Source organism: Misgurnus anguillicaudatus, chromosome 13 (genome assembly GCF_027580225.2).
Source record: "Misgurnus anguillicaudatus chromosome 13, ASM2758022v2, whole genome shotgun sequence".
NCBI lineage: Eukaryota > Metazoa > Chordata > Actinopteri > Cypriniformes > Cobitidae > Misgurnus > Misgurnus anguillicaudatus.
In genome coordinates, this window is record NC_073349.2 from 5,053,314 (window position 1) to 5,069,459 (window position 16,146).

General features: G+C 36.5%; 1 protein-coding gene and 1 long non-coding RNA gene across 7 annotated transcripts in view; one reads left to right on the forward strand and one right to left on the reverse strand.

Moving 5' to 3' along the window:
- Positions 1–16,146, reverse strand: part of LOC129430297 (ankyrin repeat and SAM domain-containing protein 1A) — a 140,620-nt gene that overhangs the window by 94,888 nt on the left and 29,586 nt on the right. For all 6 annotated transcript variants that reach the window (XM_073874883.1, XM_073874886.1, XM_073874881.1 and 3 more), the window contains one exon: positions 290–370. In XM_073874883.1, the coding sequence (XP_073730984.1) occupies positions 290–370 (81 nt within the window). The remainder of the gene's footprint in view (positions 1–289; positions 371–16,146) is intronic.
- Positions 2,062–3,718, forward strand: LOC141369267 (uncharacterized). Its single transcript, XR_012372843.1, has 2 exons — positions 2,062–3,054; positions 3,537–3,718. It is a non-coding gene; the product is annotated as an uncharacterized lncRNA (long non-coding RNA).

Consider the following 16,146-nt stretch of genomic DNA (forward strand, 5'->3'; position numbering starts at 1 on the left):
CAGAAGAGAGAGACAGATGACAGATTCATCATCACAAACTTTTAGTTTATCTGTTACATTAAATGTGCATAATGCTCTTTATTTTTGCTTTTATAAATCTGTATATTTTACTATTTCACTTCATTTAATGCTGCACTAGATACAGTACATCTTTTGTGCATGTACACCAAGCCAAGATGCTTCTTTGGCAATAGAACAGTTTTTGTTATGCCAATAAAGCACACTTACATTAAAACTGATGCTATCCGCTTTTACAAAGTCCTTAAAATCAATGTGTTACTAAACTGACCTGTGTCCATTTAAAGCAGCATGGTGTAGAGGTGTGTATCCAGTGCTATCCACACAGTTCACATTTGGTCCCCTCCAAATACTGCAAAACAAAGAACACACAATTTAAAGCATTACCAACAATATATAACACAACATATAATATTATTCATCTGTTATAAAAAATAACAGATAACCAAGAACATCTACTTTTCAGCACATACAAGCAAAATTATTATAACAGGGTATATACAGCAATCCTTAAGTTAAATTTACAACTTTTTAATACCTTTTTTAATACCTTTAGAATATTTTTTAAAACCATCACGACACTGAATTGCAAGTGTTAATCAGTGACCTTTCTATTATTTACACATGTTTTGACATATATAACATACAAAAAGAATAGACATGGATTAAAGTGAAAAAAAATTCTTCTGACTGAAATGTTTTTCAGGCCAAGTCATATTCCTTTAACACTTTATGTAGGCGAGACCAATAACATTTTAAGGGGAGATTTTTTTTGCCATTAATTCCATATTGAAGTCTCCTGTGGCATATATAGGTAGCTGTAGTTTGCAGGGCATTTCAGATGCGAAGGCGAAACAGCTAAATAACTCACTATACTGTATAAAAAGAAAACATGAATATCACCACCTTTAATGAATCTTTTATAAACTATTTATTAATTGTAAATGTATTTATTTTAGCATTTACAAATATTTTTTTAATCAAAGTTGAAACTGTTAACATTAGTGAATGCACCAACAACCAACAATTACTGTAATTAAATAAACTAGAATTCATTAATGATTATATACTATATATTTTTCATTGTTTGTTCATGTTACATAATTCATTTACTAATGTGAACAAATACAACTTTTCATATCATATTATTCAGTAACGTTACACATAAACGAATAATCCAGGGTCTGTTCTGTTCACACAACAGCTTACAGTCACAGCTATACAAACGTTATGTATGAATATAAACCCTGAACGAGCAACTCGAGTTAAAGTAGTGTACAAATCGCACAGGATGCCTGTAACCATAGTGAACGAAATTGAATGACTTTACCTTTATCAACAAAATATTATGTTACAATAGAGGCAGCGCTGATGTGCTAGTTTGTGCGCAATGTTTCTGCTGTTTACTTTCTCCTGAGACCTAAATGGTCGTGTTTATATGAGGATATTTGCAAAGACGGGATTTTTGAGGCATATGTGTTATTTAAGGCCAATAAAGCGGCAAAAATACTTACAACACAAGCTCAATGAGAAACGAATGCACGGCTTGCGTGCTCCTCTGACACAGAAACAGCGGACGCACTGTTGTTTGTGTTTTAATGGCTTAAAATCACCTGTTTTTAAACTGCAGTGCTTAAATATATGGACAAATGTTACGTTTTTGTGACCACACGCAAATGCAACTGCAAGAACCGACAGGTCGATGACATCAAAGTCCCGCGAGAGCATTTCGGAAGCAGTCTCCTCATATGATTCCTCGTCAATCTCTCTGACAGGATTTGGATGTCACCTGCCTCTTGGTTCTTTTGGCGCCACATGAAGTTTACCCACGAGTTTAATATACCCATTGTATCAGCGGCTAGATCAGCATAGCATTAGAAAACGTGACGCGGATGATCACGTACGTGAGAAATCATCATTTTAGCCCCAAAATACAGGACCCCTAATGTAGTCGTACTGCGGAGACACGCAAGTTACCTGGCTGTTTGGGTTTCTTAGCCCCCGAACTGAAAGGCTTGCCAATCTTCATCATTTCGCTACACTGTAAAAAATCCAATTAATGAAATGTTGGAAGGGCAAAAATATATAAGTTAAACCAATTTTCTTGTTTGGGCTTAGTTGAGTAGACATATTATTTTAAGTCTAGATAAATTTGTGTTTAAAACATTAAGTGAATGGTTATTTTCAAATTCAGTCAACATTCAGAATGGCTATGTTGACTGAACTAATTAAGACAAATCTGGTCAATATGTGGACTTATGACAGCTATGTTTCCTGACAACAAAATGCTCATAATATTACTGTTATTTGGTAATAAAATGTAATTTTAAGAGTTGTTCAGGCGTGAATGTATGTGCTTTAAGTTTAAATATGCGGTCGGTTAATATAGATAGCGTCTATTTAAAAATGTGCTCGGACACTTTCGGACGGAGATGAGCTCCAGAAGAGCTCCAGAAAATCACAGACACTTAAGCGCTCACACCCCGCCCAGCGCAGCCTCGCCTCGGCAAGCCCATCAGAAATCGACTGCTGGCTCTGATATCTCTGTGGCGTTTAAACATGCGATTTAATTCATTTTAATTTCTTATACTTAATAATAAAAGGTTTACCGGTATGTTTTAAATCATATTTTAGGATTGCACTTAAATGATATCGCTGTTGAATGATATTTCATATCTTTCAGATTCGTTATAATCGGACTGCGTACTGCCTGCGAATTTGAACTTCAGAGCTGAAGGTGCGAGTGGAGAAATAGTCCCAATATCATAACAATCTTAAAACTTCTAAATATACCCGTGTGTGTACCCGTGTGCGTGCGTGCGTGTGTGCGCGTGCGCGCGTCCTCGCGCGTGTGCATGTATGTATGTATGTATGGGCGTGCGTCTGTGTATTTTGAATTTAAAATGTTTTAACTCGGAAGGATCTGGATCACAGGTCATTTCATCTGAGATCAATCCGCACGCAACAGCTGGAATCACTTACTGTTTCACACAAGGAAGGACACACAAGTCAGCCGTTTCCTCAAGTTCACGTCAGGTAAGTGTTTGTAATTAAATGTTAATTTTAGAATATATTAAATGGCAAAGACGCAAATACTCGACGTTTTTGTAATTATATTTTTGTAAAGATATATTAGAAGTGTGTTATGTTATGTGACCGAAGTAAAGTGGAGCTATTTTAGTTAAGATAAAAAGCCTGGATATAGGGTTGGTTTACCGGAGTTTAGAACTCGGTCTTTATTATAATTGGGACATTTTTACAAACAAACCTTATAATACAATACTGGCGTGCATTTTGAGACAAAACAATAGCACTCATATGTTAAGAGATGTCAGTAAGTTATTTTAGTCAGTGAAAAGCCCTGTCCGAGAAAACCGCCCAATAGTGTTTAATTATGTGTGATGTCTGAGGGAAATTTGGCCTAACATTAACGTTATTTAGGGAATAAAGTCTTTCACCGTCAAGCTTTATTATATTAAACATGTATTTATGTATGTTTTTGTGTTTATATTCCTCAGAGGGATACATAGCGAGACAGTCTCCGCTTGGACTGGCTGAGGAAAGTCTCCTAAATGGCCCTGGAGATGTTCTGACTGACTTTGGAGGCTTTTTGGACTGTTTTATGCCCTCTATTTAAAGACTTAATTCTGTATGTTCAGTCTGTATGATAAGTGAATAAAAAGCTTTTGTTTTTATGTGACTGAAGTTAATTATTTTGTTTACAACACCAGCATAAATTATTTGATAAATAATTTAAAAATGTTATTAAAAAAATCCCAAATAATAAATATTAATTGAAGTAACACATAAAACATTGAGTGAATACTTAAATTTTAATTGACAGAGTCTTTGCTGTAAGTTTTTAAAGATTCAACTGATTTAAACATTTTAGTTGAATGAACTATAAAGCTAATTGAGCCAACATACTTTTTTATATTTGAGTCAAATTTGGGCCAACTAAAAAACATCAATCTAGGAAACACTTTGGAGACAGAAATTGAGTGAACGTAAAATTTCTGTGGAACTAGTTACTAAAAAATAATTCATTGAGCCAACAATTTATTTTTTACAGTGTAAGCCAAGTCAATCTCCATTGGTCTTTTACACCTTTATCGATCTTCAAAACATCGGAGCCTTCCTGCTTTATAAGTTTGACCATGCTAGCTAAAATAAACTTTTACCTCAGCTTAACATGATACAGTCAGAAAACCCGGAGTGGATCCAGTGCCTAGTGATTTCAGAACGCTTACAGTGGAGAGAGGAACGTGATTTGGCTCCACTCCAGGCTTTGATAACATCCCAGAGACGAAAGATATTTGATTATGTGCCCAGATATGCTAAAGCCCATATTTAAACGAACTAACGCGAACGCAGATAGAATTTCAATCAGAATAGGACACCCGATAGTCTGTGAAAAAATAATACCTAATTTGGAAAAAATAATACCTCTAAGCCGAATTTAACACTTTTAATGGCCTTAAATTTGACAATTTTGATTTATCACTTTTTAATACTTTTTAAAACCCCGCGGACACCCTGTATAAATGATAAATTCATAAGAAATTCCCATGTTCAAAAGGAGTAGGAATAAGTTTATAAACTTTTCTGAACCCACCCACTTTCTCTATTTTTATCAATTAAATAAATACAAAACAATTCAACACAATTCTTCTTTACATACACCTCATATCTACCTAAAGCTCACATACACCCATACATACACAGGCCGCAGGCACAGATGCATACATACATACACTTTTCTTTTCCTTCAGTATACAATACCATCACCTCAAGTCCTTTTTGTCGCCCTTCAGTATTTTCATTTTAAATAGTCTCTTGAATTTACTAATTGTTTTACAAGATTTCATCTCGTATGGAACATCACTGCAGCTGTTCTATACACCAACAACAACATTACCACCACCACCACCAACAGCATTACCACCACCACCACCAACAACAGCATTACCAGAACAACCAACAGCATTACCACCACGACCAACAACAGCATTACCACCACCAACAACAAACAGCATTACCACCATGAGCATTACCACCACCAGCACCACCACCACCACCAGCATTACCAGAACAACCAACAGCATTACCACCACCAACAACAAACAGCATTACCACCACCACCACAAGCATTACCACCACCACCACCACCACCACCACCACCAACAGCATTACCACCAACAACAACAGCATTACCAGATAAACCAACAACATTACCACCACCAACAACAACAGCATTACCACCACCACCACCAACAGCATTACCACCACCACCACCAGCAGCAGCATTACCAGAACAACAAACAGCATTACCACCACCAGCAGCATTACCACCACCAGCAGCAGCATTACCAGAACAACAAACAGCATTACCACCACCACCACAAGCATTACCACCACCACCACCACCAGCATTACCACCAACAACAACAGCATTACCAGAACAACCAACAGCATTACCACCACCAGCAGCATTACCACCACCACAAGCATTACCACCACTAACAACAACAGCACCAACAACAACAGCAACGGCATTACCACCATCACCAACAGCATTACCTACACCAAGAACAACTGCAGCATTATCACCACCACCATCACCACCATTACTACCACCACCATCATTACCACCAGCAAAAGCATCATCATTACAGTTACATATATTAATTTAGCTGACACTTTTATCCAAAGTGACTTACAATTGCTATATATGTCAGAGGTCGCACGGCTCTGGAGCAACTAGGGGTTAAGTGTCTAGATCAGGGACACAATGGTGTGTCACAGTGGATTCGACCCAGGTCTCTCACATCAAAGGTGTGTGTTTTATCCACTGGGCCATCACCACCAGCATCATTACACCACCACGAAATTAAAACACTAACAGGGCAGTTTTGCAAAACACAGCAGATATCTAAGAGCATTCATGGCAGTAAAATTTGTGTTTATTACAAATTATGTTAAACATGATTTCCACACATTTAATGAAATCTAGATATTGTTAGTCCTAATGCAGGGATATTGAAATTGTTTCAGGACCTTCTTTTGTTAAAAGAACTGTGATCACGAGTCAGTGAATCATGTGACCTGATAACAGCACTGATACCTTAATTGCATTTTATCAGCACTCTTTATCCTGTCAACACATTTCTATCATCTCTTACATCAAAAATTAACACAAAAACAGTAAACTGTGTTCATAAAAGGATTTATATCATTGTTTTTATGCAAAAGTCAGTGATGGGAACAAACATCATTTCACACCATTATTCCTGTAGCAGAGTGAATTTATTCTGGGTGTTAAAACACTTTATTACAATGATTCTGTAAATTGAAACGAGAGTCATGGCTGATTCCAGCAACCGTTACATAAATACTTCCTTCTGCTACACTTCAGTTTATCAGAGTTAAACCAGGACTGATAATAACAAAACATCTACAGAGAACTCCTTTACAGACTTTCTGATCTATACTTAATTAAATTTTCAAGAGTTTTGTTTGAGACATTTAATATGTTAACTAGGCATCCTTTCACCTTTTCACCTCAGATTCATATCTTAAAAAAAATCTATTCAGTTTAGATCAGTTTATAAATAACTAACTGTCTGTCTGTCTGTGTGGACAAAACTTTATACTACTAATGACTATGCAAAAAGTTGCAATTTCAATTTAGCTTAAAATGACACAACTATGCTTAGAACAAAAACTGAATTAATAGTGTTAAATCCAAATGATTTTTTTAAAAGTAAACAGCATCAAAAAGCAAAAAAAATTTAAGCGTTGTTAAACTTATTGTTTTCCTTCTATCTATGCCCAGTGGCAATGATTTAGGTCATCTTCCCTTGGCTTCATAAACTTACTATCCTGCTGACTAACGTTACGTTTACTTGCTACATTGGCATCTGCAGCTTGACCTCAATGACATTTTAGAGACCCGCCATATTATATCTCTGATTGGCTAGTTTGTTAGTTTGATTGAGATTAAAAGATGTGTTCCTCTCATACTATTTGTAGGTGAACGCATGAACTCGAACTTATTTTTTTATTTCGCAGCCAACGCCACGTGCCGAAGATAGTTTACAGTGCCAAAAAACTAATATAGTTTGGTGAATAAAACAATTCAGAAAACTGCTAATGCATGGTTCTAAATACACACCAAACTATACCGAAACTGTGACCCTAAAACTATGACACACACCCAACCGTGAGAAATTTGAACCGTTGAACCCCTAGTAAACACTGAACATATTCAAATCACAAGAAACATTTGTGTCAAATATAGATTTGGTGCACATACACTATTTTTCGTGTCATCACCGAGACTTAAATAAATGGCTTACCTGTTTTATAGCTCAACTTTTGACAAAGTAACCACCCTGTTTAAAATACATTTTAAAACTTATACCTGTGGAAAAAAATCACTTTTTTGATGTTTAGTTTGATGAACTCCTTAATATGATATTAAATATATGACACACAGAGCACATATAGCGCATTCGGCTGAATTGAGAGAGAGAGATAGAGACAGAGAGATAGATAGAGAGAGAGACAGACAGAAAAACAGTATGGTGTGCAGCACTATTAAATTCTTGGCGTAGTTTTAACACACTTTGGAAACTGGGAAACTCAGTGTAAAGAAAAACATCTTGTGACAAACTCTAACAATCACAGTCCAACACTCAGAGCTCATGTCCACATCACAGCAAATCTAAACACAGGACTTTACCTAAATGGGCAAATACATTAATACAAATCTAAAATGAAATCAATGACATGCAACTTTAACCTCCTAAGATCTGGATGTCCACATATGTGGACATAAATTTTTTTGTTGTTTGCACCATAATTTGTGAGATCGACGAATACAGATTTTTTTAAACAAATGCCAAATATTTAGATGCTTATATGCCCGATAAACTGAACAAATTTTTATTTACTGTTATATTACTGTTTTTGACACAATTACTACAACACTACTGAACTGAACAAACCCTTATAATAAATATCAGTTGCTCCCTCTTTGCATACAACGTAGAGGGGTCTGAAAGAGTGAAGAATAATATTAATTTAATGAATAACATCACTGAAATAATACATTGTCAGGAAAGAAGCAAACCAAACGGTTTGTGTGTCATTGAATTTCTTACCTGGTATTTAATGTCAGAATTATTCATATTTTGTTATATCTTATGAAATGGTTGTTGACAAAGCACTGTTAACCTATGCTTTTACTCGCGCATTAACTGTATTAAACTGCGACAGCTCGCGGAGTTAATAAATAATTATCCACAGACATTAATTTAGATGTTTTGCTAAATAATGTTTATCAAGTAAATGTTAATATAAATTAGTGTAAATCTGTTAAAAGTTAACTACATGTGGTGGCTTCAACCTGATAACTTAAGTGAACAGCAATATGATGAACGTGATTTTATGAGGCTACTAATAAGCATAAATAACAAAAAAAACTATTTTAATTCAGCGTTTTTAATTCCACCAAGCATTCATCCATGGCTGTATTATTAATTTAAAGCTATGTCGTTATTGGGACAGGGTTTGATGGATCAGTTTACGTGACTCCGAGTTTGTCTCCATTTCTTAGCCAAGCTGCATACACTGCATATCAGGCATTTATAACACATATTATCTGTACATTAATGTCTGTTATGTTAAATAAGTTGATTTATTAAAGCAAAGTAAGTATACTTAAAGTCCTTCTAATGAAGTCGCGTCACTCCGCTGTCATTTGTGCTGTGTTGTTGTTAGCTCCTCTCCTCCATTGCTTTGATGAAATGGCATCCAAAACGGTTAATCCGATAATAAAACGATATTCGATAAGAAAATGCCTGAATATCGGGGAAAATATCGGGAAACGGACATATCCATCTCTAACCTTAATACTTAATTCTGTGTAACTGGAACCTGTTGTACACAATGTTGACAAGTAGGCATACACTGCTTCATGTTCAAAGAATTTTTTTTTTTGAAGAAATCTAAAAAAAAAAGACAAACTAAAGCTCGGGTCTTAGATGGTTAAAAAATGTCTAACAGCATTACATAAAAAAATGAATCAAAGTAAATGTTTTAGGCTGTTTCGATATATTTCATCATTGTGTTTAAATTAATATGTCAGTGATAAATCCACTTTGACATGAGAAGAAATGAACTGGACCATTTACAGACAATTTTATTAACTTTTCCATATATTAGACAGCTGTTTTAATGGTTTTATCCATTCTTGAACATTGTATAATTGATCTTTTTTTTAAATACACTAATCCAACCGAAAAACAAAAACAAGCAACAGCTCGTAAGACCACATTTTATTATGCAAATCAGAACCGACATCTGTGCACCGTAACCTTGTACACTCAAAAAAAAATTTCAAGCCCTTCTTAGAAATAACACATTAAAATTGTGTTCAATTAATTAAAAATACCTCATTAAGAGCAAAAAGTATATATATTTAATTAGTCTAACACAAAAAGAATATGTACTATAATTTATTGATTTCTTTTTAATTGCGTTAACACAATTAGTTTGAATTTGGGTTCTGGAAAAAGAACTTCCCAGCATGCTTTGCATGCAACTGCTTTTGGAGAGTAATTTTGTTAATTTAGTGTTATTTTATGCATTTTTAGGTAAAGAGAAAGACTTAATAGTATTTAATGTCCGTTTATCTTATTGATTTTGAAGCATTTGTGTTATATTTTTTGAAATTGTTTGGTTACCATCGTGCAGAAGAGTGGCGCTTGTGGTTAGGTTGTGGATGTGACGTATATCTCTCAATGAGCACTAACTGTGTTAATGCCTGTTTGGAGATCAGTCTCTTCTCACATGCTCATCCAAAGTATCATATGTTATTATTATTAGCATGCTAACATGTGCTTATGCTAATTAGTATGATATAATAACGTTTTATATAAAATAACAGAATTGACCTTTCGCCGGCCCCTCCCCCAAAACGGCCATTGTCCAATCACACATCACAGCAACCGTTACTATGCGAGCACGTCTGACAAACATTAACGCCCGCAGCGTTTGTGAGCGGTGCATACAATGGATAAAACAGTGTGGACTGGCCCATCCAGTTAAATGTGTCGAACATTTACGAAGCATAAATACGTCTGCACAAAGGTAAGGCTTACAGCTAACTAGTTACAGTGTGGTCTAGATCTACTAACTAGGGGCAAGAACACAAATTGGACCAAAGTTATGATTAACATGAATATAATTGCCAGAATGTTAACCTACTCTCTATGCTAAATTTAATGAGTTATTTTGCCAACATTAGTTAACATGTTAGCTAACGCTAGCTACATTAGCTGCTGTTGTGTTGGGACTTTCAGCTCCCCAACTTTATTTTTCGTCAGTTTACGACAAAGTCGAACATAGCCCCCTTAACAATCAACTTTAAATAATTTGTTTTATCTTTCATGTAGCATTTTATGAACGGAAAACCTACCACTGAGTTTCCCAATCCCGTAAATGCTGTGCAATTTTATTATATTATAAGTTTTATTTATTATATTATCTGTCCTGCAACTTTTAAGACAAAACAATTTCCTATTTGTGAAATCTATCACCATAAATAAAACATTATGATTCTCAAAACGGCTATCCTCAAAACAACAGACAGAGAAATGTTAGTTAGCTTTGAATGGCTTTAAAACACACGTAGGTTTAGCTAGCCAACATGCCCTTGTATTTTAACAAAATAGCTACTCGCAATAGACATTAATAGACTATACCATATGAAAGATAACTTACTCGGCAGTGCAAGAGCATGACTGGTCCACAAGGCTGTGCTGATTGCATTTGAGTTACAGGTCATGTGGTTTCTCATTTCTTGCGTGAGACTGGTAAGCATTAGCCTCGATAGTAGTCGTGTCTCCTTCATTGCATATTTTTATTTTTTGAATATATCCCTCCACTGCATACTGTAACCTCTTTTGCCTTGATCTGGAGGAAATCGCGGCGGTATTGCGCCAAAAAATATCACTGACACGCACGGGTATATCGCTTTCCGCCATGGCAATCTGTCGTGCTGGTCATTTGTTTGTCGGAAGTAGCAACAGTAACTAAGGGGGGCGGGGCTCGGCGAAAGGCTAATTGAGTTATTCAGACTACACTACATTGTGTTACTCAAACTATGCTAAATTGAGTTATTCAGACTACACTAAATTGAGTTGAGGCAACTAATTGAGTATTGCCATTTACTTTAAATTGAGTTGGACTAACTCAATATATTTTTGTTGTGTGAAGCAGTTGGATGGAAATCCTGCCCACAATTTTATTGAGTTAATCCAATGAATCATTTTTTTGAGTGTAGCATATGAGCTTTTGCATGTGAAAAGATCAGCTTATCAGAAAATATTGAGAGAGAGAGAGAGAGAGAGAGAGAGAGAGAGAGAGAGAGAGAGCGAGAGAGCGCGAGAGAGCGCGAGAGAGCGCGAGAGAGCGCGAGAGAGCGCGAGAGAGCGCGAGAGAGCGCGAGAGAGCGCGAGAGAGCGCGAGAGAGCGCGAGAGAGCGCGAGAGAGCGCGAGAGAGCGCGAGAGAGCGCGAGAGAGCGCGAGAGAGCGCGAGAGAGCGCGAGAGAGCGCGAGAGAGCGAGGAGAGATCTTACATAACAGCTCTCTGCATGTCACCATTAAAGCACTTCTTTTACTGCTGCTATCCACATATAATTAGGGCTGTGACGATTAATCGTGCAAATGCGATAAAATGCCGCCACGCCAAAAAGCCAGGCATTATTACAAACACTAATCCAGGAAATGTCTAGAGGCATATTTATCGCTGTTCTTCAAATTGTTTTAGGTATTTTCAGGATAAAGAATATTTTGAATGATTGTGTTTGACGAGTGTTGCCTTTTTAAATGCACGTCAAACTCAGTGATTTTAGATTGATAAGGACTTCCTACTGATCACTAGGGCTGGTCCAAATACCAGTTTATGAACTTCGAAGCTTTGATGGTATTCAACACCAAATATTTGAAGCTTCAGTTTGAAGGGGCTGAACATATTCTTTCTAATAAAGACAATAATCTTTGTGTGTCTGTCTGTTTGCATTATTATTATTTTGAGTACCTTTCATCCTATCAACTTCATGCATTGCGTTGCTGCGGAGCAACGTAAGTGCAGATTTGCATTTTGGTGCAATAAAGTGCACTTCCTGCTTGGCAGTCTCTGCATTAACGCTAGTAATGTTGAAATAAAAGAATATTCGAATCTCAAAATTAAAAATTGAATACCAAGCCACCGAACTTATATTTAAATCTAATATTCTGAGTCAGCCCTACTGATCACTGAGCTGTAGTACATGCACAAGCTGTGCATGAAACACAGAATCGGAGCCTTGCGATTCAGAATAGATTTCAGACAGGGTTTTTTTTTTAAAATGGGGAACGCGATGTATAGTCACAGCCCTACATATGATGCTTACTATACAAGCTTACTATAATTTCAGATATAAAAACTACAGTCAAGATCAGTTGTGTACGAATATTTTAATCAAATAATACTGCAGTAAAAGTACTCCAAATAATCAAAAATCTGAAAAAGCATATAGCGTTTCAGCGGGCGCACGTGCAGTGACGCGAAAGCGTCTGGTCCGAACTACACTTTCATTTTCTGTTTGTTTAATGGTCTGGCTAGTTGCTGAAACTGAACTCTTAAACAGATACCTCGAAAATAACAAATGTTTTGGGTTGCTATGTAATCTACGTGTTGTGTATTTTGCTTGTTATATAAATAAACTACTTTAAAAAAGGACTTTGTTGTTATTTATTCTAAGCTGAGTTTACCGGAAGTTACGTGATGACCACGAAAGCCGCGTGTCAATGTTGTTACTGCTAAAACAGTCTATGGAGTGCTGCGTTTTAGACCAAAAATAAAATTCTGTCTGCGCAAAGGTGAGTGGGCATTTTCACTAACGGTCAAAAGTAAACTAACAGACACACTATCTGGACATTTCAATCTTCTTCTGTACTATGTTTGTATGGAAACAAATGCTGTGCATGCACAATGCAGGGCTCTGGACTATCATTTGAAAGAGATGGCACCGGGACCTAATTTGGTAGCCTCAGAGTCACAAGTTAGGGCAAGAATTTATTACCAAATCTAGTAGCATCTTTATCATACTCCTAGTTAGTACATATTTTTAAAGTATGTCGGACTTGAGCTTGTGTGAATCTGGCTTCCTCACTTATCAGCATCTTATTTGTGTCAACAGGGGCTGTTTCACGTGTCATTTAAAACTTATATGCTTCATACTGTCATTGTAGGGCTGGGCGGTATGAGCAAAAATTCATATCCCAGTATTTTTTTAGGAATGCCGGTATCCGATATATATCTGGTATTTCTTACAAAAATGTTACTTGAAAGTCAAAGCCTTTATAATCTTTGTGGCTGAAGTTGTTGTACCATAAAGTTGTAAACACTCCCTAATAAACTATCTATTCCACTTCAAATCAAAACAAAAATTAATGCTATACCATGCAGTACCATATAAAAAATAATCTTTGTTAGAGTCTTTATCTTACCACAAAAGTGTCCTGCCATACTATTGAATAGGGACGCTCCGATCGATCGGCCGCCGATCGGTATCGGCCGATAATGGCATTAAATGACTCGATCGGTGCTCGCTAAATCTGCCGATCTCATAAACCGATCTTTCTGTTTACTTTTGTCATCAAAAGGATCCTGAATGCGGCTGCAATTAAAGACATTTTTTACGTAGCGCGAGCATTTTTACAACCTGTTGCTCATGTGCAGCGTGCAGATTTGTATGTCTCTCTTTGCCTTTACAGAGATATGCGTATTTTCTACGCGCTCCGGTAAACAGCGCTCCGGTAAACAGCGCTCCGGTAAACAGCGCGAGGCGTCTTCACATCCCCATCAAACAGCGTATACAACACATATCTATCACGGACAATTGCATCCTCATGCCAAAAGTTCCTTATTTGCATGCGTCTTAAAGTTTTGTGCGTTTAAACTTTTATTTTCCTCACAGCTGCTTGTTTGCGTTTAGCCGCCGCCCACACACACAGCAGCCTGTCATCAGTGCACGTGAAGAGAGCGATCTCTGTCAAGTCTTAAAGCTACAGTAACCTAATTCATTTCTCAATAAAATCACTCTCTGCTCTTGACTAAAGAATTTTTATACTTCATACGAATGCGTGTATATTTAATTAATACAGTAAAGTCTGTGAAGTGTTTTATTTTCAGTACTTTTAGGAGACATAAGCCATTTTAAAGCCATATTAAATTTCTCTTTGCAGAATAAATATTTGTTGTGCTTATTTATTTGAGTCTCTATTAAAACAGTAATATACCTAATTACTGCAAGTAATATAACAAAGGCAACATCCGTGGAATTATTTTATTTAGAAAGATTGTAACAGTTACAGTCATCAAAGAGCTTGCATATCAGCTTTAAAAAAATCGGTATCGGAATCGGTATCGGCCGATCACGAAGATTACAAATCGGTGATCGGTATCGGCCGCAAAAATCCTGATCGGAGCATCCCTACTATTGAAATTATTATCAATAAAATTAGAAACACACAATTCTCATGAATATACTGAACTGTCTGTAGCATTAAGATTTGTGTTCACAGAATTTACTAAAGTAGTCAAACCTCTTCATTAGAAGGGGGTGTCACAGTCCTTTTGTCCTTACAGTGTATTCCAGTCACAAAAATGGACAAAACTTAAAAAACATATGATCCAAAATAATTAAGTTTATAGAACAGATGTGGTTCTGAAATCTGATTGGCTACGTGCAAACTGAAACTATAACGCGCACACATTCAGCACATTTAAACTGTCTCTGTTTCATTCACACACATCCACCCTTATTATTTCTTAATACTAATCTCATTAATTCACACTAATAGCTTCACTGAACAGCACAATCATTCGTTACTAATTCTAAAGTGACGTTTTAAAATTAAATAACGGAGACTTGTATGTGGCTGTTATACTGGGCTTTGAATCTGAGGAAAAAGTTCACCACAAAATAAAACTCCTTCGGAGTTTCTGTTTTATCTACGCACTTGTCCCGTCGAACTAAAGTATAAACGCAGTATCACTCACCTGATATGGCTATAGTAGTGATGAGGAATAACTGCAATAGCGTATTAGATAACAAGGTGTTGTGATGGAGTGTCAGACATGTTGTTGGGATGAAAGCACACATATGCAGGGGTAACTTAATTCCAATGATCTCTCTGTAAAAGCAGGTTGAGGAGACATTTTATTTTAGTCTTGAACTCAATTATTACAATCCTCCGAGTGCATGCAGCCGCATCCAAGCGTCAGAGAGTTTCTGCGTGCTTCTCCATGTCGCGTACTTGCTGTGACGGGCGGGCTCGCGCAGAGCGCGTGTATGCGTGCTTGCGTTGCATGAAACCATATCGATATGAACGGTATTGGCTAATTCCGCATCGCGTCGGGAACCCATATCGATATATCACCTAAATCCGATATACCGCCCAGCCCTATGTCATTGTGGAGCTTTATATTTTTGTTTAAAGTTGAATGCACTTTGCTGCTGGGGGTACATGACTGTCCAGATAAAAGAAGGGAATAAGTGCAGAGGAGGGGAGGCGTCAAGGGAGAGTGACTGGATGAGTCATAGACGTAATTGCTTGCGCAACAGAACATTTTTGCGAATAAAAAAATAGTAGCACCAGTGCGACCCCTTAAAAAAAATGAGTTGCAACTACAAAAAATATGGTCGCAATGCAACCATTTGGTTGCACTCTAGAGCCCTGCAATGTAAAAATACAAAACAACTGAATATATTTACAATAGGATCAAACACTACATGCTGCAGATTTACAATATCGAAACTAAAGATAAAACACTGTTTTTGGAGAAAAAAAAATCTCTTATGGCAGGTCACTAATGCATGACTGCTCAACTATAAAACAAACTTTTAGCAATTGTCAATGATACCGTTAGTAGCTCCATCATTCCCACGCACACATTAAAGATTGTAGATTTTCCGTTTTTTGCTAATTTTGAACAATCAAATCCTTGAATCTGTTGTTGATTTAAATATTGCTATACTGAGAAATATAGTTGACTTTATATAGAATGACAAT